The 25,774-nt window shown below is 34.6% G+C and overlaps 1 protein-coding gene across 1 annotated transcript in view; it reads right to left on the reverse strand.

Annotated features, from left to right (window-relative positions):
• Positions 1-25,768, reverse strand: part of STXBP5 (syntaxin binding protein 5) — a 182,049-nt gene extending 156,281 nt beyond the window's left edge. The window contains exons 1-2 of the mRNA XM_019638917.1: positions 25,337-25,768; positions 23,973-24,070 (exon numbers count right to left, since the gene is read on the reverse strand). Of these exons, the coding sequence (XP_019494462.1) occupies positions 23,973-24,070; positions 25,337-25,489 (251 nt within the window). The 5' untranslated portion in view covers positions 25,490-25,768. The remainder of the gene's footprint in view (positions 1-23,972; positions 24,071-25,336) is intronic.
• Positions 25,769-25,774: the final 6 nt, after the last annotated feature.

The following is a 25,774-nucleotide window of genomic DNA, read 5'->3' on the forward strand; positions in this document are numbered from 1 at the left end:
TTTTTACTACAGCAGTTTCCCAAATGCAACTATAGGACACTAGATTTCAAACTGGTACTATTGGCACTTGGTTGTGCCAACTCACACCCTGGTAGGCCAAGGAAAGAAATGTCTACATCTCTGTTTATCCATTTATTTTCTCAGATGACAGCAAAGATCTTGCCCTGTTAATTGGTAATGTAAGTCTAATTCAAATATCCCAGATACATTATTCTTTCTGGTACCAATCAGCATATTCTATAGTTCCCATTTGATATGAATGGAGTAAAACTTCTCTTATATGAGCAGATAAGGACTGATAGCTAAGTTAATAAAAAATGTGATCTATTGTGGAGAATCATAAAAATTCTATTTACCTTACATACTATTTTTACATAAAACATAATTTTGCTTATCTTGTGATACTAGCCAAAGACATTTTCTTAAATGTGGCTCTATTAACTAGACTTCAGGATAGTTTCTCTTGAATAAAACATAACCATAACTACCTAGGTACACGATTTGGATATCATTTTTTTAAAGGAACTTTACAGATACTGGCAAGAAATCTCAGTGCTGCATTCATACAGTCCTAGTATTTCTTTTCCCATTGTCTACACTTATCCACATAGCATCAGACAGGAAATTTTAGGTGATGGACCTTCATGAAGTTTTTCCAAAGTATTCATCGTAGATTTTTACATATTAAAAAAACCTCTCTTTTTTCATTTATATTTCATCAGTTGATATAATATCAAATATAATAGACACATACAGATTTGGGAATACACAAAACTGATTTTTGGTAATAAAGAATAAGCAGGGCCGGCCGAGTGGCGCGATGGTTAAGAACTGGCTTGGGACGCCAGAGGGCCCCGGTTCGGATTCCACATATGAAGGCCAGTGGCACTGCCCTCTACAGCTAAGATGCTGAACAACAGCTCAACCTGGAGCTGGGCTGCCGTGAGTCGCCAGCAACGGCGTAGGCTGCAGCCCCTGTGGCAGTAGGTTGCCATGGGCTACCGTGTGCAGCCAGCAGCCAGCGTGAACGGCCAGCAGTGCAGTGAGCGGCCGTCCAGAAGCCGGCGACTGATCTGCCTCACCCGGGAAGAGCGCAATGATGGTGCCAACTTGGGCCAGTGAAGCAACGTCCTCCACAACTAGACTGAAGAACAAAACGACAGCAACTTGTCTGTTCCCCTTCCCCGAATTCCCCAGCACTGTTCCCATCCCCCCAATTCCCCAATAAAATCTTAAAAAAAAAAAGAATAAGCAAACAGCTCTCCTAATTTGGGCTTCCTGGGAAATAGCCTACTGGTTTTGAAACTTCAGTACGCTGTGGGCATCAATATTTTATTCATAGAGAATGAAAAGTGTCTGTAAATCCAGGAAGTCAGTTACATGGAGGTCAAGAAAGGTTTTATTCTTATTCTATGTATAGCATTATTCCAGACAAAACTCTACTTTTTTACAACATTAATATTAATTTATTTCCCAGCTAAGACAATAAATACGTTTTCTTAATAATAAAAACTACTTACTGAGTATCTACTTTCAGTCACTGTATCTTAAATACATGATTGTACTTAATCCTCAGAGTAACTCTGAAAAGTAGTTATCATCCATACTTTACAGATAATAATTCTGATACACAGAGAAGTGATTTTTTTTAAAGTTACTACTAATTTGTTTCCTTTTTCCTTTGAAATGCTGTAGCCAGCCCTGAAGGGTCTTAACACTAAAAAAGCTCTATGGATTGGGAAAAAAATTCATTTCATAATAAATCATTATTTCATAAAAACAAAAAATTTAAAATTAAATTTTAAAGAACGAATATTGCTTATTTATAATCAAGAGATATTAGTGTGGAAAGAACACCAATTTCAGAGCAAGGAGTTCTCAATCCTGGCAGTATATGAGAGGGAGAATTATTACACCTCTCAACTTCCTTCTTTATAAAATGCAGATACCTATCAAGTCTAGCCTGAAGAACTGTGGTGAGAATTAAAACTATATAGTATACTTGCCAAATGGTGGCCATTATTATTAGTTAACATAATGTATTCATTACTTTAACAAAAACTAAAATTATCTTACAATAGATATATCATAATGTAAAATATCAACTTTGACTATATTAGTTCACAAAACAGATTGTCATAGATGCAAATATTAATATTCTTCCATGCCCATAATAATTATTGTTTCTTGCATATATAGTTCTTCCTAACATTGTCATTACTGAGAGTCAACAGTTTTATTAGGAAATAAACAAACACTATAACAAAGATCTTCTTTGTAAGTTATTCCCATTTATTGTGGCTATTTCACAATTAAATGAGAAAACAAAACATCTGAAAATAAAATGAAGAAAACCCAAAAGGGAAGATTACATATTGAACAATTCTGCCAAGATTTTGTTAAGTGCAGAAATATTCATTTATTATTCTGGTGTCTGCTCTTTATATATGCATTAATCAATAACAAGGCAAAGCTAAAATTGTAAGGGTACACTGAATATTTCTTGATGTCAATATATCTTACCTTCTAATACTGACCTCCAATGCATTCTTTTAAAAATGGTGCAATCTTCCTACCTTAGATACCTTGACTCTGAATTTTTCTACTGCTCACCTATCAAAATCTATGATAGCTACCTCATCCTACTAGTCATCTTTTTCTCTGGAGTAAACTAATGAATTTATCTGACCCACGGCACCTGCCAGGTACTTCCTGCACAGCTACACTTATGGTTATCTATTCTAGGGGGCGAGAGGGGCTAGAAAGTGGGAGAAAAAGAAGGAATGAGGAGGCCTTTAAGTGTATCATCATAGCAGTTAAGATTTATTGAATACATAATATGTGTCAAGCACTATGTATGTATTACCTCACAAGAGTACCTCTATTATAAACTATTTTTACTAATGAGGAAACTCAGGTACACAGACGTAAAATAACTTGCCCAAGGCCGTACAGCTAGTTAGTAAGGTAGCTGAGGTTTGAACCCAGGCAGCCTAACTCCAAAACATGTATCACCAAGCCTTACTGCACACAAAGAAAAAGCCTATTTTCACATATAAATGTTACTTCCTAAGTTATTTTAAGTCATTTTAAAACTGAAGAATGAACACACAAGTAACATTTATAATCAATATTCTGCACCTGACTATATAATAAAGTCAGACTAGTCAGTATAAAGCTAGACCAAATGTAACCTTTAGTAGCAAGTAAACACCATAAAACCAATTAGGCATAAATAATACGCCAATGAAAAAGTTTTCTTCCAGACTCATTTTTCATGTTAGTTCATGACAATAAATACCTATTAATTTTAATAATGAAGCACCTTGGCCTAGCAGCATAAGCATTCTAATTCTAGTTAACATTTTGAGACGGCATCCTTACAAATGCTCCATATGTAAAATGATCAGCCAATAAACATTTTAGAGACTGCAGCTATGTGAGAGGAACAGTTCTCAGGTAAATTAAATAAGATATTAAAATGAGTAAATAACCCTATCTTCAAAAAGCTCACAGAATCAAATACCATATTATTAGACTAAAGGATAAAAACCATATGATCATCTCAATGGGCATAGAAAAAGTCTTTGACAAAAATCTAACACTCTTTCATGATAAATACTCAACAAGAAAGAAACTTCTTCAACCTGACAAAGAGCATCTATGAAAAACCCACAGCTAACATCATACTTTCCTGCTAAGCTCAGGAAAAACACAGGATATACACTATCTCCATTTCTATTCAACATTATACAGGATGTTCTAGCCAGGGAAAGCAGGCAAGAAAAAGAAATACAAAGTGTCCAGATTGAAGAGGAATACGCTAAACTATATGCATAGATGACATGATCTTGTATATGAAAAATTCTAAGGAATCCACTTAAAAACTATTAGAATGAATAAATGAATTCAGCAAGGTTTGTACAACACAAGATCAATATACAGAAATCAATTGTACTTCTTTACACTGCAGTGAACAATCTGAAAAGTGAAATTAAGAGGACAACTGAATTTACAATAACATCACAAAAAATAAAATACTTAGGAATAAATGTATCCAAAGAAATGCAAGACTTGTACACTAAAAACTACAAACACTGTTGAAAGAAGATTCAAGTAAATGGAAAGACATCCCATATTCATAAGACTTAATATTGTGAAGATGGTAATATTCACCAAGCTGATCTGTAAAATTATTGTAATCTCTATCAGAATCCCTGCTGTTTATAGAAACTGACAAGATGATCCTGAAATTCATATGAAAATGCAAGTGACCCAGAATAGCCAAAATAATCTTGACAAAAAAGTACAAAGTTGGAGTACTCACCTTTCTCAATTTCAAAATTTAATACAGTTACCATAATCAAGAGAGTGTGGTATTCGCTAGATATACATTAGGCTAGATATACATAGATCAATGGAATGAACTGAGAGGCCAGAAGTAAACATTTATGATCAGTTGACTTTGACAATACTACCAAGACCATTCAATGGAGAAAGAATAGTCTTTTCAACAAATGGTGCTGGGACAGCAGGATATCCACATGAAAAAGAATAAATTTGGACCTCTTTCTCACATTCTGTACAAATATTAGCTCAAAATAGAACAGAGACCTAAGAGCTAAAACTATAAAACTCTTAGAAGTAAACATAAGAGTAAATCTTTGCAACCTCAGATAAGGCCATGGTTTCTTAGACTAAATGCGAAAAGCACAAGCAACAAAAGAAAAAATAGATAAATTAGACTTCATCAAAATTCAAAACATTTGTCCTTCAAAGGACACCATCATCAAGGAAGTGAAAAGACAATCCATGGAATGGGAGAAAATACTTGTGAATTATATACCTCATACGAATTTGATATTTAATATATGTAAAGGGCTTTTACAACTGAACAACAAAAAGACAATCCACTTTAAAAATGGGGAAAGGATATAAGAAGAGACATTTCTCAAGAGAAGATATGCAAATAGCAAAAAAATAAATGAAAAGATGCTCAACATCATTAGTCATTAGCGAAATGCAAATCAAAACCACAATGAAATACCACTTCACACCCTCTAGTATGGCTATAACAAAAACGACATAATAACAGTTGGTGACGAAGTAGAGAAATTAGAACCTTCAATTACTGTTGGTAGGACTGTAAAATGGTGCAGCCACTTTGGAAAATAGACAGACAATTCCTCTTTATTAAAGAGAGTTATCATATGACTTAGCAATTCCACTCCTAGAAATATAAGAGACAGGAATAATAACACACACACACACAAAACAGTGAATGTTCGCAGCATTATTCATACTATCCAAAAAAGAGGAAAGTCCAAATCCAGCAAGTGATGACTGAATAAATAATATGCAGTGTATTTATACAATGGAGTATTTGGCCATAAAAATAAACTAATACATGCTATGCTATGAATGAACTTTGAAAACATCATTCTAAGTAAAAAACAGTCACAAAAGAATACATATTATATGACTGTGTTTATATGAAATGTCCAGAATAGACAAATCCATAGAAATAGAAAGTAGATCAGTGGTTGTGATGGGTGGACAGGGTAAGGGGGGAGTGACGGCTCATGGGTGTGGGATTTCTTACTGAGATAATGAAAATGTTCTGAAATTAAAAAGTGGCGATGATTGCATAACTCTGAATTTAATGAAAAGCACTGAATTGTACACTTTAAAAGAGCAAATTTAATGGTATGTAAACATCTCAGTAAAGCTGTGAAGTAAAAAACAAAGAATCAGTTTGTATGAATGATAAATAATAACACATATAAATAAGCAAAAATAAAAAACTAAATTTAAGGCAAAAAATGATTGCAATTAGTAATGAAACAAGTTAAACCTGGTATATTCTTAAGTATACTCCCTTTTTTTCTGGGATTTTAACATATTTTTCATAAGCAATGAATGAATTTAATTAGCATCCTAAATGAAATGCAGAGAGTAAAAGAATAAGACCACATACAGCAGTTTCACAATTAAGCTCCTTATTTCCTTCTGCCCTGCATTCAATTTTTAAAGATTTTTACTTTATTCAAGATTTAATCACAGAAGTATTGCACAGATGAGAAACAACAAAGAAAATGCAGTACTCTCTTAAACAAATAAGACGTTCAATCATATACAAAAATGGTACTGTTTAAGAAATACATAAAATCCCAAGAAAAATACAGCTTTCTTTTTAGAAATGATGATTTGTATTTCCATGTAATAATTTAAAACATACATTAATCCTTAAAGTATACTGATGAAAATTCAGTAAAGTCCCATTTTAAATTATAACAATTAAAAAGTAGGGAAAAGAGGTTTTGGTTCCAGATAGTAAGCTGAACAAGTATGTTTGCTGTCACTCTGTCCCAAGAACCTATTTTTAAAAATACAGCCAAAAGATAAAGAACTTGGAGGAAAAAAAAAAAAAAAGACACACACAATATGAAGGATTGTTTTAGAGGCTGATATTTCACGAGAAAAAATAAGAAAAGTTATCAAAGAAATGAGAGAACATGGAGTTTACTTAGCTTCTGAAGAATGAGTCTTCAGATGGAAGTACCCAGAATGCTAAATGAAGTAAGACCCACACTTAAACATACCACTCTAAAATCTTATCATATGAACACTTAAAAAGAAGACCCTATAGACTACCAGGAAAAAAACAACAGCAACAAGATGTCACTTGCAAATTAAGGACTATCAAGCTGACAAACTTCTAATACCAGTTGCTAGAAGACAATGAAGCAACCAAGACCCTCGGAGTTGAAGTATGTAGACCAGTTTTAAATTTAGAACTCTACATTCAATCAAACCACTAAAAAAGTTTAATAGAAGAAAGACTTAGCTATGCAAGGCCTCAGACATCTTATCACTTCCTTAGGTGGCCACTTAAGACTGTGCTCCAATAAATCAAAGGAGGAAACAAACAAAAAGCAATGACATGGGATCTAGGAAATGATGAATTCAACCCAGAAAAAGATGAAGGAAAAAGTCCAAAAGAGCGACACTGTTGATATAAATAGCTAAACAGCCCTGGTCCAGAATGGACAGGCACAGTGGGGGGTGTGAGGAAGGACAGGTAAATGAGAGAGCAAGGGGATGAAAGCAGCCAATGGGTCTGGGTGGGGAGAGGTGGACAGAGGAAGACAGCTGTACAAGACAGGAAATGTACTCATATAGGATACTTCTTGGCTATGGAATGAAAAAGTCATAACAGGAAAAAAAAAAGTCCTAGTACATTTTCAACCTTTAGAATCAAACAAAAAGTTTATATTAATATATTAATGTAGATGACAGCTGGTGGAAAAGGAAAGGAGGAAAGAAGAGTGATGGGTTAATATTTTTATTTTGTAAAGTGGAGCCAGGAGTTAGTATGTATAGCTGATGGAGCAAAAAATAAAGAATTAACTGTAAAAGTTAGTGAAAGTTACAAAGGCAACCAAGAGAGAAAGTCAAAATAGTGACATGACTATATTGGGAGGCGAGGTATGAATCAAATACTCATTTATCAAGACAGAAAATCAACAGATAATTTCTAAAGTTGATGAATTAAGAAACAGGGCAAAGCATTTTATTTATAGTCAGCAACATGACTAGACTCAGTTAAATGGTTCCCTCTGGGGAGCAGGGGTAGGCATGGGCACAGCAGGGCACATACTGTTACTTTCATCATAAACCACTCTGGACTATTCAACCTTTAAACCAGGTAAGTACCTTTACAAATTTAGTTTCTTTTAATAAATTTTTAAAGTGGAGAAAAGTATCAGTACAGTCTCAGACAGATCATTAGAAAACTGTCATCGGGTTACTTCACTGTTACTAGACTCACCTGACTGACACCTCAGTTCTACTAGAAACACTCAATCAAGAGCTACTCGCTTGGATCCACATCAGAGTGAACCATGTTTTCAGATTAGGTAAGTGGCTTATTGTCCCAGAATAGATTTCCCTTTTCCAGAGCCATGGGTTTCTTTCCAACTATACCTTCTTTCATTCACTATCTTACAGATTTGGGTGGCAATAATAATGGGCAAATTAAGGGGGGAAAAAAGCAGAGCTTTGTGTACTAAAGATCCTACTTTGTCTCCATCTTTTCCCATCGTGTAGCTCCTAAAAGGTAAAAGTAGCTAGCAAAAGAATATTTCTTAACCATGTTTGCTTAACCCATTCATTTAATTGTTCCTGAAAACTTTAATAGGCATTGGGGATATAAATCAATCTAAATTCTCTGAAGTCTTAAAGTCTAAAAATAGAAATATAGGAGCAACATAGCAAGTTAGGCACACAGATACCCCCAAACAGTGTTCATTTTGTAGATAAGAACTAAACTTGAAAAGAAAAAACACTTTGCAATTATTTTCAGTCGTCGGTTCATTGGGGCTTCGGCCTGTCTTACCCTATTCTATGTCACGTCGTTCTTTTGATTCCTCATTATATGGTCATATTCGATTCCAAAGATACTTCCTTGTTTCCTTCAACAAGGATCATCTGCTACTGAAATACATGATTACTTCTGAAAGCCTTCCGTATAGGCTACCTTGACTTTTAAGTGTCTCAGGTAATAGGATCAAGGGGATCCTCTCTCTTCACCATCAGAGCTTGGTACACTGTTTGGCACACAGCAGGCACTTGATAAACACTTATGAATGAAAAACATGAACGAATGAACTTTAAAAGCTAAGAAACATGTTTACATCCAGTCATATCTTCTTAGGTAAAATTAGCTCAATTTTCAGAAAGCCAATAAAAAGTATCCAGTAGTGGAAAGATGTCCTAGTTCTGTCTCAATCAGGGGACAGGTCTAGAGTGTCTCTAGTGTCCATTATAGCTCTTAAAATTCCATGAATCTACACTTCCAGCCTGTTCATTCTACCTTCCAATCATTTGTTAGGTATTACAATCACAGCAATAGTTCCTCTCATTGCTTAGTCTTCTTTCAGGGATGTCTACTGTATTGTTGTCAGCAAAGTAGAATTAAAAAAAATAGTAAAAGAAGCAGGCAATGGGACCCGAGCCAGGGATAAGTTCTGAAAGCACAGCTCCCAGGCAAGCCTTCACTGCTGTCACTACCACTGTGTATTACACACACATTTTGACAATCTCACTTTCATGAAGAATGTGATAACAGCAAGACTGGTAGATACTTAAGATTTTTAAAAATTATATATCTTCTCAGAGAAACTGTTCATCAATTCCTGTCAATGAGAAAAAGGCAAAACACTGACATTATTCCAATCTCTACAGAAGTTACATACTCAATTTCCCAACCTAGGAATGGAAAACTGGAGTAAATACCTAATGAAAAACAACTGGAGAACTTCGTCGATATCCTGTGCAGTTTCTGAAAATACTTTTAGATCCTGCAAAGTTTAAAGATGCGAATAGGGCTAAGTGACTAATAAATTATCTGACAGTATTATACATTTAATTATATAACATTCTGTGAACGTAACTTTCTTTGAACAGATATTCTGATGACAAACCAAGAAAAAACTTTTAAGGGTAAAGTGTTCCTTCCTGCTCCACTAAAAAAAAAAAAAGTAAACCCAAGAGAGCATAACGCTAACCCATCAGAAACCCTGACTCTTGTCACCATTTCTTTTAGTACAGTCCTATGCTTTCAGCAAACAGGGTAATTCATATCTCTTTAAGCTTTCAAGGTGTTGCAACTCTGAACTGACTTCCCGCCTTGTGAATAAAGGTCACTGGATGATTTTTATTTTTAATGGAAAAAAGTATTAAAGAGATTTAACCATAATGTGATTTTTTGCAATAACAAGGTTAAAATCTAAATACTATCATAATGTGATCAAAGAATACTGATGTTTCACCATGCAAATTTACCCATTTATCTTGATGTTTCACCATGCAAATTTACCCATTTATCTATTAATGGACACCTACATTGCTTCCTCATCTTGGCTATTGCAAATAATGCTGTAATGAACATAGGGGTGAATATACTTTTTCAAATTAGTGGGGTGACGGCATTGTAAGGTATAAAAATATCAAATCACTAAATTGTACACCTGAAACTAATATAATTAATACTGCATACGAACTATACTTAAATTTTAAAAAAAGGTAATGGAAAAAGAAAAAATGAATATTGACGAAAGCATTCTTAAAATGAAAAGAGGATGAGATTTAGCATCAGACCAATTCATTTATCCTGCTCAAGATAATACAACCTGGTAAAAAAAAATTGTGAAGCAGCAGATCACCAGGAAAAATGGAAATACGTAAAATGATCTGTGGTAACTAAGAGAACGACGTGTGCTCTAGTTTGATCATCTGTGAAGTGCTTCGCCAGTCTCCTTCAGCTAACTGATCACTGTGAAGATGACCTGCAAGTTTAAGGCTAAACTTTTCAGCCTCATAATTAGCCACAACATGGTGATTTTCTATTGCTGGTTCTCACATCCAGTGGTAGACACACTGCTAGGAAGGGGAAACACCCTAACTCAAATCTGACCTCCAGTTCCTTTCCATCTTCATGTATATTTCATGCATCACAATTTCACATCCCTGTCTTCAAATGTAATGGTAGAGTATCAGCTTACTTCCTCATGCTTAAACCACAAATCTCAAGATGTTATCATTATCTTAAAACAGTATTCTCTCTATAGACACTGTATTGAACATGTTTATTATCTACCATCTGCCACACCAAGAACACTGCTACCCTGACTGTCAAACATTTAACCAGTATTTCTCAATTCTGGTTTTACATTATTAAGTATCCATGGAGGTTTAAGATAAAAAAAAACAAAACCCCCAGATGTCAAGTCCCATGCCAGACTCCCACTGAATCAGAGTATCTAGAGAAGAAATCCAAGCATGTGTTGGGGCACTGTTTGTTTGGTTGGTTGTTTTCAGCTCCATGAATTATTCTAACATATAGCCATGGCTGATAAAAACAGGAAAACCTTGTGGCATAAGAATAATTAAGCATTATCTTCCATAAAATTTATACACACACACACACACACACACACACACACACACACACACACACATATATATGAATGATTCATTAAATAATTTCTCAGACTTCCTTTCTTCAAATGGAATAATCATCAATCTCCTTAATACCTCATCATGTCTTATCTTTCAAACTTCTAATAATCTGCTGCTTCTATCTGAACTACTGGGTTGTCGGAAAAGTCATGACACATTTTTGCAATGAAAAACAAAGAAAAAATACGTTATGAGTTTTCTGACAACCCAATAGCTTCTAATCAACTTGAGAGGAATATGCTAAAAGCAAGAACTTAATAAGTCTTTACCGAAGTTTAATATAGGAAAGAACATTTCATTTTTATTTTATGATCTATGGATGTATTTGCAATGCAAAGCCTCTGTCAAATAACAGTTATTTACACTGAGTACCCCTGTTCCATCGTTTCAACTACTTGACAATCATCAATTTTAAAATCTTTTTTTTCCCAGAGGACTGGTCATTTTATTTATTTATTTATTATTTTGAACTCTGCTTTTGAAGATCTTTCTGAAGGTTTTTTTCACCTATAAAAATACAGACTTCAACTTTCTGGTCCAGCATGTAAGAAATTTGGAAGTTGTCATTCCATTCTAACAATAAGTAAAAAACTGAATAAACTAAAAACCAACAACTCATCTTAGCTCCATAAGACAAGTGAGGTCACAGGACAAATCATTGCCCCCAAAATCGCAGACAGGCCAATACAGAGAATCACAACTCCCAAAATAAACCAACCAGCAGGCACCTACCTCGACAGGAATCAGTGCCAGGGCAGGAAAACCTAAACTGTAAATTGATGAGCTGCTAGAGGCTTGAAATAGTCAAGTCTGAGAGTTAGAAACTCCAGAGGGACCCAGCAATGGGGGAAGGGGTCCCCACACTTCAGTGAGTTTTATCTCCACGCTCCACCAGGTTCTCACAGTGAATGTCTGAGAAAAATTCCCTCCTGCTTCCATTAGGGGGAGGGGAAAACAACCATTTTTAAATACAGTGGAGCATTCCCTTCTTAACAAAGTCTGCCCTCAGGAGAAACTAACCAAAATGCTGGTGGTGTATCAGAGCCTAACGGACCCGGGGGAAAGGAAATACTCACTTCCAACACACTCTAGCACAGGTCCACTAAAAAAATAAGACCTAATCACAAGACTACAGAATGCTTCCCCCACCCGCTACACCTTACCACCAAAAATGAATCTGGACACAGACCTTACGCCCTTCAAAAAAATAAAATCAAAATTGGATCATAGACCTAAATGTAAAACACAAACCTAAAGAACTACTAGAAGATAATAATAGGAGCAACTATAGACAGCCTTGTATATGGCAATGACTTAAAACACAACACCAAAGGCACCCCATCCATGAAAGAAATAATTTATAAGCTGGACTTCATTCAAATTAAAAGCTTCTGCTCTGCAAAACACAATGTCAAGAGAATAGGACAAGCCACAGACATTGAGAAAATATTTGTAAAAGACACACCCAATAAAGAACTGCTATCCAAAATATACTCGTACAAAGAACTCTTAAAACTGAACAATAAGAAAACGAGCAACCCAGTTAAAGAATGGGTCACAGAGTTTGTAACAGAGACCTCACCAAAGAAGATGTACAGATGGCAAAGACGCATCTGAGGACACGCTCCACATCATATGGCACTGGGAAAATGTAAATTACAAGGAGATACTAGTACAAACCAATTAGAACGGCCAAACTCCAGAACACTGGCAACACCACGTGTTCATGATCCTGTGGAGCAACAGGAAGTCCTGTTCCTTGCTGGTGGGAATGCAAAAATGATATGGCTATTCTAGCAGCCAGTTTAGCAGTTTCTTACAAAACTAAACATACTCTTAACATATGATCTAGTAATCACACTCCTTTACCCAAAGGAGCTGAAACTTGTACCCAGACAGAAACCTGCACATATGCGTAGATGTTTATAGCTGCACTTTTCATAATTGTCAAAACTTGGAAGCAACCCCAATGTCCTTCAGTAGGTGAATGGATAAAAAAAAAACTGTAGTACATCCAGACAGTGGAATGTTATTTAGCACTAAAAAGAAATGTGCTATCAGCCATGAAAAAACACAGAGGAAACTTAAATACATGTTAAGTGAAAGAAACCAATCTGAAAAGGTGATATCATTCCAACTGTATTACACTGTAGAAAAGACAAAATTATAGACAGCAAAAAGATCACTGGTTACTACCAGTTAGGGAGTAGAAAGGGATAAACAGGTGGAACACAGAGGTTTTTTTAGAGCAATGAAAGTATTCTGTATGATACTACAATGATGGATACACATCATTATACATTTGTCAAAATCCACAGAATGTACACCAACAGTGAGCCCTAATGTAAACTATGGGATTTGAATGAGTATGATGTGTCACTGTAGGTTCATCAACTATAACAAATGTACCATTCTGGTGGGGATGGTGATAACAGGCATGCTGTGCCAAGTGAGGACAGGGGCACAGAGGAACTTTCTGGAGCTTCTGCTCAATTTTGCTATGAACCCAAAACTACTCTAAAAAAAATAAAGTCCATTAAAAATTTACACATTAAGAAATAAAGCTAGCCACATCCTCATGATTATAAGAGTGGACATACTTAATTTTTACTGCTGACACACAATTCTAACATTCTGCCAATCTGCTATTTAAGCAAAATTACAACTTGCACTATTTTTGCAATAAAAATTTAACAAAATGTTCAAATTAACTGTGAAGGATGCATAGGTCAACGTTTAAAACTTCCTCAACACAATTGTAACATTGTAACATTTTACAAATGTCCAATGGTACTTGAAAAATTATGTCAGTCAACTGCTTTCTTTTCATATGAATGGAACGAACATCAAAACAAAAAAATTGCAGCATCTAATCTAATATAGAGTATTAACTGAGTTGAAATAAGCTTATGGTTACCTCTTCCACTATTATTTTGATTAAGAATTTTTTTTTATTATTTATAAACAAATTAGAATGATTGAAAAATATTCATTCTTATTATTTACTGTTTTAGAGTTGAGTCTGTCTCTAAAGGGATCAAAATGAATTATATTTATTATCTCAGGCATTTCTTTAGATTAGCTTTTGATATATAAATATTCTTTCAAATGAACCACTTGCTCAGCTACTATGAAATACAGTCATAAATAACAGTGGTCTGGGTTAAAGATACAAGAAGGCACATACATTCTCACATGTCACATAAAAATAATCTTTTATCCTAGCATCCATTTTCAGATGCTTAATGGCTAAGCTCTTCTCTCAAGTATGAAAAATTTTTAAAAGAAAAATACAACACTTTATGAAAAATATAGTACAAAGATAGAATATTTGGCAAAATCTGTTTCAATACTTTTTCTCCGTTTCAAAAAACAAAAAGGAAAAATACACAAAAGGAAAGCAATTTAGCAAAAAGTACTGCAATAGCTGATGCCACTAGATTTATAGTCACCTTTGGCAGAGTACTGCTGTGAAAAATCAGAGGTACTGCTATTACAAGAAAAGATTATGTACTTTCAAGAAAGGGCAGGATTAATCACTCTTCAACAGATAACCTCACCAAGAAAAGCATCAAAGTTCTAGGTAGCACTTACTGAAAGAAAAACACAAACAAAAACTACTATAAAACTGTCCCTAATTTAAAAAACAAAACCCTAATTAACAATAACTACGATATAATTTCTGAGGCTATATATTTTGCAAACAACATGTGTTAAGCAAACCTTAATTTTCAAGATGATTATAAAAACAAAATATCAGCTATTTTAACTTAAAAGCCTTTACATTCCTCCCCATTTAAAGGGAATCTAAGTTACTGGTAGATCAATGCTTATTTTTAAGTCATAACAGTAAATGTAAGAGATATGCTCATCATGTCATCTTTCATTTACTTGTCTTATGTAACAACTTCCAAAAGAACTAACACCAGTTGGAGAAATGGAATCAAGTAGAAATTAGCCTTATTTACTGAATACAATTATATCTATATTTACTGCTACTGGAAAATGATGCAATGAGCAACTATAAATTAAATTTTTTTCAAATAGTGGATGTAATTTCAGTTTCCAATTAAAGTACAATGTACATTCTTCCCAAACGGGAGCATGCAATATATCTGACCCCAAAGAAGGTAACACCGAATTTGCTTTTAGGAGCTTTATGAGTTTTTTTAGTTGTTTTTTTAATACATTGTTTTTACTTCAGGTTTTCTTCCACAAAAAGTGAGCTATTTTTATCAACATTTGCAGACATCTATGAAATCACAATATTTTAGTAAAATGCTTACTTTTAAAAAGTGAATGTTTCTAACTGTATCAACATATCTCTATCTAATATTAATAAAATATTGGAGAAAAGCTACAAATGTAAATATATTTTTAATTAAAATTAGGATATAAAGGTCTCAAACAAGCTGAATACTTCAATAACAGAACTGCTAACTGAATTACCCACAAAGAACGCCTAAACAACTTTATTATAATTACAATTCACCAGAAAAATGCCTCTTTCACAGGATCAAAAAACTCCTATGAAAATATGGAGTTGTTAGAAAAGTCATGACGCATTTTTGCAACGAAAAACATAGAAAAAATGTCATGACTTTTCCAACAACCCAATAATTTAACTTGGTATACAGTGGGACTATGTATGTATCATTAAGAATTACTGATTCTTTCGTATTCCATTTTTGACCAAATGTTAAACTGTTATGTAAGTGTAATTTATGAAACAACTATAAAAATATCAGTAGTAATTACTTTTGAGCATTCCTTTCCACACACTGTTGAAAAGCTAGGCAGCCTGATAAACTAAAGCAGGGATTGGCAAACTTTGGTTTTAGGGTCAAACCCAGCCCCACTGCCTGATTTATAAATAAAGTTCTGCTGAAACATCTACACGCCTTCCTTCACAAAAGCAGTCCATGGCTGTGTTTGTGGTACATTGGCATAGTTGTGTCAGAAACTATAAAGCCAAAATATTTACTAGCTAGCTCTTTACAGAAAAAAGTTGCTGAGTACTAAAGAGTTAGATCGTCATTACTTTAAATGCATGCTAATATCCACCGTTCTACATGATCTTTAGTACAGAACATCTTGAGTTGATCATTTAAGAATCTGTGGTGCCTTCTGTTTTGATTTTCTAATTGTATACTGACTACTGTCCAATTTCTGGCTCTTGGTAAGGCAGGGGATACTGGTTGATTCTGATCTGCATTGCTTTGGACCACACTGCATTTTCTCATATGCTGTAATGTTTGTTTCCGACAGTTTATCTTAAAAGAAAATACCAATCATTATAGCTATAATTTCTAAAATGTTTAATTTTCCACATTTAATGTCTACATGGTATTACTTATAAAGAATGGCAATGTAGAAATTTAGATTTTAAATACTGAACAAAGAAAAAGATGGCTACATGGGTAGAAGTGGGAATGGAATTAAAACAAAAATGCAAAGACAAAAGGCACTGGGCTTTAAAGTTAAGAATTATTTTAACAGGGAAAAAAGTATTCTAGACCTAAGGAACGGCTAAACACATAGCCCAGTGTGGTCCACCAAATAGTGAGGCATAAACTGTATCAGCAATTCTTTCCCCTCCTCCACCCTTAGTCGCCCTCCCATCCACAGCCCCAAAACAAAAAGAAATAAGAAAAAAGTTACACAGTGAAGAGCAAGTGTCCAAAAGTTCTTTAAAATGAAACACAGAAAATGAGAGATTAAAGCAATTGGGATTGCTAATCTGAAAGTGGATGATTGCTAGGTATTAAAATTCTGCAAAAATGTTAAAAATTATAATACTGATACATGAAAACTCACTCACTTTCTTTTTTATTGTTGCAAATAAAAATTAAAAATGGGGTCAAATTAACATACAAGTAATTATATACAGGCCTTAACATCTTTATAGGAAGAAGTTTGAGAATTAAGTTGGAAGGTACTATATTTCTTCTCCTTAGAATGGTTTACTTCACATGTGACTAAGGGAAGAGAGATATATCAAGTACCTTTTAATAAAGAGTCCTTATGGTTATAGTTTTATAAACTCTTTATTTCATAAAAAGCAAGTCAAAAATCACTTTGTTTTGCTTCTCAAGAAGTTTGTAGTACTAGACTATGTTTAAAACCTATTTTAATGAAAGGTAGTACATAGAAAATGCTATTCTCTTTATCGTTGTGTTATATTCTTAAACAGATGTACATCTGTTTAGGTCAAATAAAAAACATTTCCTTAATCTCCAATCCTAAAATACTGAGTAATACTTCTGATGATATGCCAAATGAGGACAGGAAATTCTCATTTCAACATTACAAAACAAATCAATACTGACATCCTGATTACTCATTTTCTTCTTGTAAACAACGTGCCACTTCCAAATCTTGAAGTTAAGCTTTGCTTGTCTTTATCTTTTATTTAGTAATACCCCTACAATCCAATTATTTACATGTACATTGCCAGTTATTACTATTCCAAGTTAGTATACAATTACCAAATTTAGCACTCAAATTACATACCAGAAATTCAAGGAAGATAGTCTCTATACTAAATCTCTTATATAAAAATTAGTAAAATCATATGATTAGGAACCCAGTATTGTTTTTAAGTAATTTTAATTTGACATCCTGACCCTTAATAACCAAGAAAGAAAAGTAAACTTTATACTGTTTTAAAATGCCCCAAGTTTCCTGCCATAATGAGACCTTATCTATTATACAGTAGTACCCCCTTATCTGTGGCTTCACTTTCCGCAGTTTCAATTACCCATGGTCAACTGTGATCTGAAAATATTAAATGGAAATTCTAGAAATAAACGATTCATAAATGTTAAATAGTGTAGCATTCTGAGGTGCGTGATAAAATCTTACACCTAATGCTGGGTCACAACACCTACATCTTTCATCCCATCACGTAGGCACTATAGCATCTCACATCATCACAAGAAGGGTAAGTACAGTACAATCAGATATTTTGAGAGAGAACACATTCACATCTTTTATTACAGTGTATTGTTATAATTATTCTATTTTATTATTAGTTATTAGTGTCAATCTCTTACTGTACCTAATTTATAAATTAAACATTATCATAGGTATGTATGGATCAGAAAAAACTAGTATATACAGGGTCTGCGGTTTCAGGCATTCACTGGGAGTCTTGGAATGTATCCCTCATAGATAAGGGTGGACTACTGTACTAAGAAAATGCACCAACCCACCATCTTAGTATTCAATGTGAGCTGTTTCAATAATGGAAAAAATGTTTTTCACATGCTTTTTCCAGTTCCCTTTTGTGACAAAGGTTTACATTTGTGCATCTATTGATTTGGATTATGAATTCAGTCAAGGGATACAAAGTAAAGGGACCAACACTTCATCCTCTTTAATAAGTACTCAAAACAACCAATCAGAAGACCACTGTAGACAGAGATGGTCCAAAGTATTTCCAAGTCCTTCTCAGAAAAAGAAATCCTAAGATCCTAGAACTGGAAGAACTCTTGGAAATTATTCATCCCAATTTCCTCGTTTTACAGAAATGGAAACTAACGCCCAGAGATTTTAGTTGGCGTATCCAAAATTAGTCTGAATACTAATTATTTGCTGAAACAAATGAATGACGTAAAAATTTAAACCACAGAAAAAGCTTATATTAGTAACAATAATACTGAATATTCACCAAAACAGTCCCTACACAGTCTTAAAAGCTACAGATACACATTATTGCATTTAATCCTGAGGCTAACTTCATGAGCTAGGTAGGGTCATTATTCCTTCTTAACTAATGAAGAACTTGGGCTAAGTGCAATGGTTCTCAACCAGGGGCTCCTGGAAGGCTGTGGGGGAGGTTGGGTCACCACACTGATAGCAGAGGCAACCATGGCATTTAGTAGGTGGGAGCCAGGGACATTAAATAACCTGCAATGTGCTAGACAAACCCACAGAATTATCCAGCCCAAAATGCTTTCATTACTGGAGATGCTGACTGAAGATAAATCGACACAGCCAAGCAGCTAATAGCAACTATCAAGTAGTTCAATTCAGTAACAAAATCCAGGAATGACCAACGACCATTCAAAAAGAAATCAAGTGTAAAAGTGGATCAAACTCTCATGCTAGTTAGTGTAAGTATTCTAGACTCCCTTCTCAAATGGCAACATGACAAAAGTAAAAGATGACAGAATTCCAAACACAAAATTACTGTCACCTCTTTACCAAGTTTTCCATGTCTGTCTTGTAATTGCCTCAGTGCAATATCTGCAAAACTTTATCATCTTTAGTTACTCCCTCTAAGATGTTATACAAAAAAAAAGAGTCATCAAGTCCTTCTCCAGCTCCCAGTCTACTACCCGTTTTAGATCCACCTTACTACTTATATGGATTAATAGTTACATTTGAAGTTTCACTTGGTCTGTTCTTTTCATCCATGATACCACTGCCCCATTAATCATCCTAAAATCATCCTCTCTCCCTGTCAGCATCTCCTTATGTAACTACAATGATTCCTCACCGAACAATACCCAGACAATGCAGACTAACATTCAGGGTTCTCCACCAACTGGGTCCTTAATTCTCCCCCCAACTCAATTAGAATCACTATTCCTAGGAGTCTCCTTAGTATTACTCTAAATTACCATGACAATTCCCTTTTCTCTACTTTTGCCCACGTTTGCCTAGAATAATTTTCCCACTCCTTCTCTGCCATTCAGAATCCTTATCTACTAATGTGTAGAAATGTCATCAAATGCAATGAATTTACCTGTAATCTGCCTTTATGCAGTGTCAGTAGACCCCTAAATACTTCTTTAATTTCAATTATGTTTATCTAGCTCTAGTCTTTCAGTTAGGATTGGAAATTTCTTGAAGGTAAAAATCACATTTTCATTTCTTTTGAATACTCACATAAAACAATACAGTATAGCTACTTGGAATCACAGAATTGTTCCTTGAAAGAAATCATCTAATACAGGACTTTCATTATAAAAGTAAGAAAAAAAACTAATTTGAGGACACATAATTCTTTAGTGGCAAGACAAGAACCAGAATTCAGGACACAATTTATAATCTAATGTTAACACTTAATAAATGCTTATTAAATGAACTCCAAGGTACAAAACTGCTTTGTAAGCCTGCGTTCAGCAACATTACACTGCAATTTAAAAGACAGTCTGTGCCTTATCAAAGTAGATTGACTATTACACTGTTTTTTCCACAGATCAAGAAGACAGTAAATGAGGTTCTTTGATAATAATTTTGATAATTATAATAAAAACTAATCAATTTTTACAGAAATTCAGTAAATTTGAAATTCTTTTTTTCTGCTTGGTCCTTGAAATATTCATACATAAAATGACCTCACTGTGTTTAGACAAAAATACCTTAAAAATATGATCAGGGTAAGTCCCTGGTTACAAGCGAGTATGAAACAATTCAAATTATACTAGTAAACCAGGAGTCCGCATAGGGACAACAGCAGAATTACTAGAAACATCTTCATTCTTCAGTTAGAACTCCCCCTCCCCACCCCCATGTATCCATATGGGAATAACTAGAATATTTATCCTAATAGTTTTCTTTAATTTTAAAAAAACTTTAAGTTATAGTTGACATACAATATTATATTAGTTTCAGGTGTACAACATAGTGATTAGACATTTATATTACTTACAAAGTGATCACCCCGATAAATCTAGTACCCACCTGACACCATACATAGTTATTACAATATTATTGACAATATTATCTGTTACCCCAATAATTTTGATCCTTAGATTACTCATAAGACTGAAAGTGAACTTATTTCTACCTGGCAAAAAAAGAATTAACATAATTAAATCACATCACTACTATATGATTGTTATATAAAATATGCTTTCCTGCTTATCAGTAAGTACATTCCAACCTCATATTCTCTCCAGAAGCAAAGAAAGTTGAACATAAAGCATGTTTATAATGATATCATCAGTCATGTGCTATAATTAATGCAGCAAATGCATTAAATTTATCTCATCTCATTATTAGTTAGATATTATTTAAGGATTCAGATTTTCACTAATTTGTATCTACAAATAAAGAGATATCAGATGTAACTCTTCATCTAGTTTTCTTTTTAACCTCAGAGTAGGTTAATATAATTTAGTTCTCCAACATTTAGGAAAACCTTCTATTAGTCAAGTCAGATAAGCATTTCAAATTTCAATAGCCCAATTCTACTTCTGAATACATCTCCTACGTTCTGCTCCACGATTAAAGGAAAGAAAATACTTTATCTAGAAGTTTATTTATGCTTTAAAGGCACCTTTTAAGAAAAATGTATTACAGGCTACCAGAGTCTAACATGAAAAGAAAATACAGAAAAGGACTAAAACAAACCAACTGTAATAATGAAAAATACAAAACAGCAAGAGCAACAGAATGGACTTGGAATATAGTCTGCATGTTATTATCAATATGGAACTGTAACATTAGAAGCTGTAATTTCAGTTGTCTAGCTTTGAAAATAAAGAACAGAAAAACTAACATATATCTTACATCACATATGTGAAAATCAGATAAAAATGAAAAGTTCTTAGTCATTTACCATAAATCAAAGCCATAATAAAGAAAGCTCATAAGCTGACCTACTACTTAAACCTAACAGTAGGAATGACTAGGTGGTATTACTAGTAGGCAAACCAATTTATCACTCTGGAATGTTCATATAAATCTCAAAAAAAGGAAAAGTAGAAATATATTTGGTAAATAGTTTTCCTGACTTCATTCTAAACATAGTTAAGACAGGCCCTAAAAAAAAAGTGGAAATTTAGAATATAATTGTAAACTATAATTACAGATTTACTTACACTCAGATAGTATTTAACTATTAAATATGTATAAGCAAAAATCATATACAGTGATGATTTTGGACACTTGATCCTTGCTTTTGTTTGGCAAGCAGCATTAGGCTTAACATTTTTACTCCTCCCTTTGTGTCAACTTGCTAATTACTCAAATGCGTTAAGGGTAAAAGTCTTGTTTAAGAAAAATATTTGATTTTATAAAGTCAGCCTTGCTAGTGGTACTTACCTATAATTACATTAAATTATAAAAGAGGCAGAGTGACTGTTAAAAGAAAATAAAAGTTACTTACCTAAGAAAATTGAGACTACATGGGAAAAAAATAGTAAAAATTCAACGAATTTAATAAAATAATAATAATAATAATAATCTAAAAATAACTGATTTAATTCAACTTTTTTTTTCTTTTAGTCTAGTGATGAATTCTTTTGCTGGGTACAAAACAAAAACAAACAAACAAACAAACAAAAATCTGCTTTCAGTTCCAAACAGTCCACCTAAACCTAACAATACATACGACTTGTCACTACACAGAGCTTTACTGAACACTCAGTACCCACACTGACAAAAATTAACTTTATTCCCATCTTCACAAGACTAAAATAGGAACCCTAAACTAGAAGATATTGATCAATGGGTTTAGGAATAAAAATATCTAAACAATTGAAGCCAAAAATATTCTGTTCTCAACTACCCAGCTATTTAGGCAAGAGCCATTTAGACAAACAATTTAGAAATTCACAGACTTGGATCTAGGCTGGTCAGTTTTTACCATTTTAACAGGTGTGAGTGCACTACTACTGTTTACTATTGAATGACAGACTTCCCTTAGTAATACAGCTCAATGGCCCATCTGAAAAAACTTTTATGATCATTTTGAAGATTGCACACTAATATCAAATGAAATGAGGCATATCTTGATACTATATACAGTCCTTCTTTAAATGATGATTTTTTAAAAGTATAAGGAAAAATTCTGGAAGACATTTTACTTAAATGCAGGTTCCCCTCCCCCTTTATCAGGAGCCAGATAAATGTAAAATGTGAGGGGTAAAATTCCGTGCTTCTCCCTTTTGCTTGCTTGTCTGTTTCGATGATCGTTATGTCTATTGTAATCATCTCATGATTTTTTTCTATTTATTATGAACACATTACTTCAATAATACAGGAAGCAGATACCCTACAGATAACCCTACAAAGCATTTTCTTTAAAAAAATCTTACATCTAAGTTTAAATTTAAGGGTATTTAGGTTAAGATGATTAAATGTCATAGTAAAAGCAAACACAATTTTAAGTTAAATAGTTTAAAAGAAGAAATGAGAAGTATTCTGAACTGCTCAGACTAAAAAAATTATCTTGAAAACTGAGTAGGTATTTGGAAAATATGCTATGACAAAACTCCTATAGTTCATGCATAACCAGGAAAAATAATTCTCTACTAATATTTCAGAGTACAGCTAACCTAATAGTTTTTACGAATACATAACAAATGCAGACGACAAAAGAGGAAACATCAAGAAGAGTACACTTATCCATTTACATTATGCTAAGGCTCTAAAACTTCTAGAAATAGGAACCTCTAACTACTTGTATAAAATTAAGATACTTGTCTTCTAATGATTTTTCTAGATGGACAAGTCAGAGAGTCAAATTCAAATTCAACCTCTAATTCATTAGAATAATAAATAGGTCATAAGTTCAACATTAATTATGCACAATAATTTAAAAAAGCAATTAAAATGTGCCTCGTGCAACTGTCTTTAAACCTCATTCTTGCCATATTCCGGTCAATAGACTACTAGTATAAGCAGCTATAGTTCCCTTAGAAACTTCTAGCTCTTTTCAAACAGTAGTTACTAAATATAGCAAAACTTGAGAACTCTATGTGGATACATGTTTTAGCTACTATAAACTGAGATCTGAGAAACATCGCAGCGATATATAACATAAATATTATGTATAATCAAGACAAAAGCCAACACCACATGATTTCATGTAATATCTACCCGAACATACATTTCTTTGGACTAAAGCAAGAAGAGCAACTAATCAGCAGCACAGAAAGACTGAGAAAATACAGTAGAAGTTAAAAACGATAATAATTTAAATGAAAGGATACAGCCTTAAAGCACCAGTCTGAGTTCCCACTGCCAGGATCTTCTGTACAGGATCAAAGGCCAGGGCTGAGGGTTGATAAGGAAATCCATGGCGAACAGTCTAGGGGTGTGCAAGTGACATCACACCAACCAACGCAGCAAGCGAAATTTAAAAACAGAAAAGTCAATAAAGGCATCAGATCTAGAACCAATTATAACTGATGCAAAACACACATAGGTGTACTTACTGCTTTAAATAAAAAACAAACTCTGAAATCTGCATTAACAAAACTTAGTCACACAGAACCTAAAACCAAAAAAAAAAAAGGAAAAAAATCTATCCCCATGTTACACTTTAATGTCAGCTTTTCCATAATACTGGTATTCTATAAAACACAATTTCTGATTAATATTCTATACCAGCATGTCTAAGAACAAACTAACATTCACCGTGATAAAAAATTCTGTAAATTCATTTAAAAATGCAATTCATGCTTTATTTCAAGTGTGACAACTGCATCATTACTTTATTTGGATGCTAATGCAAGTACTTCTAAGGAAATGCTGTCATATAAGCTAGTCAAGGATTCAGTAAAACAATTCTCAAGCATCTATCGCAACATTTTGCAATTGTAACAGAATGAGTACAGCATATATTTTTGCATTTTGCTTTTAAATCCTTAATAATTGTACGGCATTGGGACAATAAAGTGTACCTACATACTTTTAAGAAGCTCTAACATGTGAACGCACGGCATTTATGAGGCAGGTTGGTATTAATACCAAGAGAAGTTTGTATTTCTCATTGAGCAGCTGGTGAATTAATTCGCTGCATCATTCTTTCTGAATTACAGACCGCTATGGCCAATTGTCGCGCCATTAATAGGCAAAAATCACAGGACTAACTTTTTAACCGAACATAATGGTAAGAGGACCCTGTGATTTCATATTTCAAGCCTCCCACCACCACATCCTAAGGAAAAGGTGATGAGCCTGTATCTAGTTGAACAGGTTTGGCGTTTTGATAAACAATATTCATTACACACTTTCCAAGGGAAACTTCGAAGTTGGTGAATTATATGAAGACGTTTTAATATAACGGCTGTATGATTATTAATACGGATTAAAGAGCAGTATAAATACGTGGGAAGCAACCCTGAATGACTGCTGCATGTGAAAGGGGGAGGGAAAAAAAATCAACGAAAAAGAGTAAGATGATGTCAATCTCCAAAATAACCCACCAAGCAAATGTTTGCTAGAGGAGCCAGCCCTTTATTCACGGGATGAGAAGAGGATTATTGGCGCTCCATTCCCTCCTACTCCCCTGTACAGCCTGAGCTGCCCCCTGAAAGGACCCCAATTTTCGCGGGCTGCGCGCTCCGTTCACCTTGCAGAGCTGAAAGTGCTCGGACTGGAGCGTTTCCTGGATCTCCGGCTCGCGGTTCCCAGGCGGGTGCTGCTGCGGCTGCTGCTGCTGCGAGGCCGAGGACGAGCCCGCGGTCAGGCCGTCCAGCACCTTCCTGATGTTGAATTTCCTCATGGTCTCGGCGGGGCTCCCCCGCGGCCCGGGAGGGGCGGCAAGAGGCGTCCCCGGGCGGGGGAGACGAGCCCGGGCCGAGGGCAGCTTCGACCGAGGAGCGGGAGAGAGTGGGAGTGCGAGGGGAAGGAGGCAGCTGGGGAGAAGCAAAAGATAATCCAAACAGGAAATACTGCGACGACGAGCGCGCCGCGGCCACCAGAGCCCCGGGCGGGGACCCCTCTTGCTCCGAGGCCGCCGCTGCTCGCCGCGGCTGCTGTGGCGCCGCTTCGGCCGCCGCCGCCGCCG

Source organism: Hipposideros armiger, unplaced genomic scaffold (assembly GCF_001890085.2).
Source record: "Hipposideros armiger isolate ML-2016 unplaced genomic scaffold, ASM189008v1 scaffold_41, whole genome shotgun sequence".
NCBI classification, from domain to species: Eukaryota; Metazoa; Chordata; class Mammalia; order Chiroptera; family Hipposideridae; genus Hipposideros; species Hipposideros armiger.